Source organism: Leuresthes tenuis, unplaced genomic scaffold (assembly GCF_036924035.1).
Source record: "Leuresthes tenuis unplaced genomic scaffold, fLeuTen1.0.hap1 SCAF_2, whole genome shotgun sequence".
Classification (NCBI taxonomy): domain Eukaryota; kingdom Metazoa; phylum Chordata; class Actinopteri; order Atheriniformes; family Atherinopsidae; genus Leuresthes; species Leuresthes tenuis.
In genome coordinates this window covers 7,788,714-7,792,114 of record NW_027325356.1, presented here as the reverse complement: position 1 = coordinate 7,792,114, position 3,401 = coordinate 7,788,714, and the positions used below count along the sequence as shown (strand labels likewise).

Genomic DNA, 3,401 nt, shown 5'->3' with positions numbered 1-3,401 from the left:
ATAAGAAAGCCAGTCAACATGTCACTGAATGATACACAGTGCCATTTATGTGACTTTTCCTTGACAGAAGCACGCATCAGCCATGTTTGTACACTTACTGTCTGAAGTGGGAGATGAAAGTCTTGCTTTCCCAGTTCACTACAGGAAGAACACTTGGCTGTTTTTGTCTGGCTGAAGTGTGCAGAAGGATGGACACGATGCACAAAGTATGCTGGAGTCACACTATCCAGCATCATTCTCTGGACATTACTCTGCTCTGTTCAAACATGGGATCAAATAGACTTTACTCAGTCTTTGTGCTGGCAGGGTAAATCTCACACAATGTCTGAACCAACTCATTCTGATGTTTGCATTCTCCCGTACAGCTCATCAGGGTACAGTGAATGTTCAGAAATGGCCACAGATTTTTCCAATATTCATTATGACAGAATGGTTTGAATGATACCACAATTCCTAGTCAGAATTTAAATTCTAACTTTCAAAGGTTTGTTGGTGAGGCCTCTTTGTCCTCAGTTCATATAAATGTATAAGAAGCTCTTTATTCTAGGAAATCCTGAAGCATTTCAAACATCACTTCAAATGTAAAGGTGGACTAGATGTTCCAGAGACAAGCACAAAGGAAAAAAGGTGGAGCACTGCAAATGAATTACTGCCGCTCATATCAATGTTTTCCATCTCAGTGTGGGGGCAGGTTTATTTCTGTATTTCGGTGCTCCATCTGAGCCCTTCACTCATTTAATCTAAACAAGATTTCTGAGGATACAGTTTGCCCCTCCTCGTGAGTAGGAGGAAAGGCCTTGAGCCAAGCGCCCACCCTGAACCTCTGAGGGGACAAAGACGAGGATTTTGCCTTGAGTCTAAACAGGTAGGAGATGTGAAACCGAACCGAGGCCGAACAGATTAAAAGGATTATGAGCAGGAGTATTTAAGCAACAGAGATAGTGAGCTGTTACAGATGTTTGAAGTGCAACAAAAGAAACACTTTTCAAAGTGACTACAGAGCTCTACAGGTAGGCTTTCTGTTCATATCGATAACATGTAAGCTGTTGAAAATGTATTCATCATTCTGTTGTTAGTGAAGTGAAATTAAATTTAAAGAGACTTTTCTTTTCTGTGAAACCCAATGATTAAGATCCAACTTATTATAGCATAACCTGTAAAAAAAATATTCTCTCCATTTCAGGTACTTTGTTCAAATTGTATCTTTAATATACAGAAAACGATACTGTGTGTGTAAATGTGATTTACAGGCTTTTATGTGCCTGATTTTTCCATCAGTTGGACTAAAGTGAGGTCGATTGCATACATCAGAGAAAACAACTGCATAATGTATTAACCATTTATTTGTTTAATTTATATATCTGTCTGATTGTCTCTAGTTTTGAGTGATAAAGTTAATTCTTAAAGCATTAAAAATTACTTTGAAGTTGAAAAAGGACTATTCGTCCCTTCAGACTCTTTGCAAATGTTCTGTGCTCACTCTGGCACACTGGATCCTTAATAACCCCCAATCTGACTGATTACCTCAGGAAGATGTTATAGACTGTAAAACCAGCTCAATAGAACAACCATTTATTCATTACAACATCCATCACACTACTGAATAACACAGCTTGTTAATTTGGTCATGTATTTGTTTCATGATTTGATTTAACCAACAAAACACAAATTTTTCATTTTATTTTTCATTTGATAGAAAGCTCCAGAAAAAAAGGTTAATTCACGGACTTTTAGCTGAGATTAATCCATCTGTTTACACTGGATGGAGATAAACATATTGAAACCGAATATTAAAAGGTATAATAGGAAGTCAACAAAATTATTAAAAGTTTGTCGTTGACAACATTTATTTCTCTTAACACGTGTCCTCCAAAAAAACAACAATTTCCAGGCTGAAAGAATTAAAGAAAAAAATACCTCCATCACAGATAATAATCTTTTATATGGCAAATACAGGCATCCTACTACTTTTATAGCACTTTTACACTATCTGGCTTGATCTAAGCTCCACCGTTTAGCTGTTAGACATTAACTTCTTATCATGACAATATTGCAAGAAAGCAGTTTTGATATAGACTTTTGAAAGATAGATCAGCCTCCTCCATCCATCTACAATCTGCCAAATAATTCAAGCACTATAAATCTGTGAAAAAGTCACCAAAGCTAGGCTCTCACTGCACCACATGTCTGTATAGTTTAAGATATCTCATGAGAGACCTGGTCCCCTCTTGCGGCAGGCATCTGTGCTGCACTCGGCAGAGGATGCAGCTGGTTGTCATAGCAGCAGTGCTGGTGCTGGCAGAGATGGGGCAAGGCTGCCACCTCAACTGTTATCCAAAAAACGTCAGCATCCCGGTGGAGAGCTGTGGCACCACCGAGTTCATCCACACTACCATATGTGAAGGACTGTGCTTCCACAAGGTGATGGAGGATTCAAACCAACAGCAATGATTAATGAAACATGTCAAGACATTTATTCTGCTTATATAGGGGAATATGTTAAACTAAGCTAACATCGTAGGTGTTTCTATCATTTTTATTCATTGAAAGAACTTTCAAGTAAATATTTTAGCAGGATACAGGTTAATGTTAAGTCTGGTGGAGGAAAGGACAAGATTCATCATTTATGGCATGATTATTACAAAATTAATCTCACTTGGGTTAAAGATTACTATTCTAGGCAACCATTTCTCTATCACTCTGAATTGATTGTGTTTGTATTTGTGTCTATTCACGGCCGTCTGTTGCTGCTGCTGATAGGATTCTGTCATCGTCAGCCCTGATAACCCACCTGAGCAGAAGATCTGCAATGGGGACTGGTACTATGAGGTCAAATACATTGAGGGATGTCCAGTTGGCGTCACCTACCCTGTGGCCCGAAACTGCAAGTGTGCTTTATGCAACACATTAAACACTGATTGCAGCCGCCTTCAGAGAGACATCTGCTAGACTACCACTTTGTTCATGACAAATGAGCTTATTATCTTCTTGTCTTTCAATCTGGAACTAAAATAAAAATGTATCGTTCACATTCTTGTTCTTTTTTTGAAGGTCTGTTGTGTTTTGAATTAATTTCTATCTCGAAATATCTCGAAGAGGATGTCTTTGATAAGATAAATATTTCTGTTTGAAAAGTTAAAAGTAAAAGATAAAATCTTCAAACCAATCTAAAACAGACAGCAAGCCAGTAAAGGGATGCTTGGATCGGAGTTAAAAGACAAGCTGCTGCATTCTGAAACATTTGCAAATAACGCAGAGAAGACGACCTGCTGCTCAGCCTATTGCACCAGTCCAGTCCAGAGGTGATAAAGCGTGAGTAACTTTTTCCAGGTCTCTTAGGAGGAGATAAGGCTTCACTTTGGCATTTTCTGTAGCTTGTTTTGACAACTGCACTGATCTGC

At 38.4% G+C, this 3,401-nt stretch overlaps 1 protein-coding gene across 2 annotated transcripts; it reads left to right on the top strand.

The window, feature by feature from the left end:
* The first annotated feature begins 912 nt into the window (after positions 1 to 912).
* Positions 913 to 3,029, top strand: LOC140302375 (gonadotropin subunit beta-1-like). 2 transcript variants are annotated; one of them, XM_072381202.1, is made up of 3 exons: positions 913 to 1,010; positions 2,238 to 2,421; positions 2,761 to 3,029. In XM_072381202.1, exons 2-3 carry the CDS (start codon positions 2,263 to 2,265, stop codon positions 2,947 to 2,949), a joined length of 348 nt encoding a protein of 115 aa, XP_072237303.1. In that variant the 5' UTR covers positions 913 to 1,010; positions 2,238 to 2,262; the 3' UTR covers positions 2,950 to 3,029. The 2 variants fall into 2 exon arrangements, with proteins under 2 accessions (XP_072237303.1, XP_072237302.1); XM_072381201.1 differs by having other exon boundaries at positions 945 to 1,010; positions 2,196 to 2,421.
* The last annotated feature ends 372 nt before the right edge of the window (positions 3,030 to 3,401 follow it).

What these genes read in the sequence shown, in the direction of transcription:
- LOC140302375 (XM_072381201.1), top strand. Translation starts at nt 2,209, where the DNA reads ATGAGAGACCTGGTCCCCTCTTGCGGCAGGCATCTGTGCTGCACTCGG. An exon ending in AAGGACTGTGCTTCCACAAG is followed by an intron (nt 2,422 to 2,760) that starts GTGATGGAGGAT and finishes TGCTGCTGATAG; the next exon opens with GATTCTGTCATCGTCAGCCC.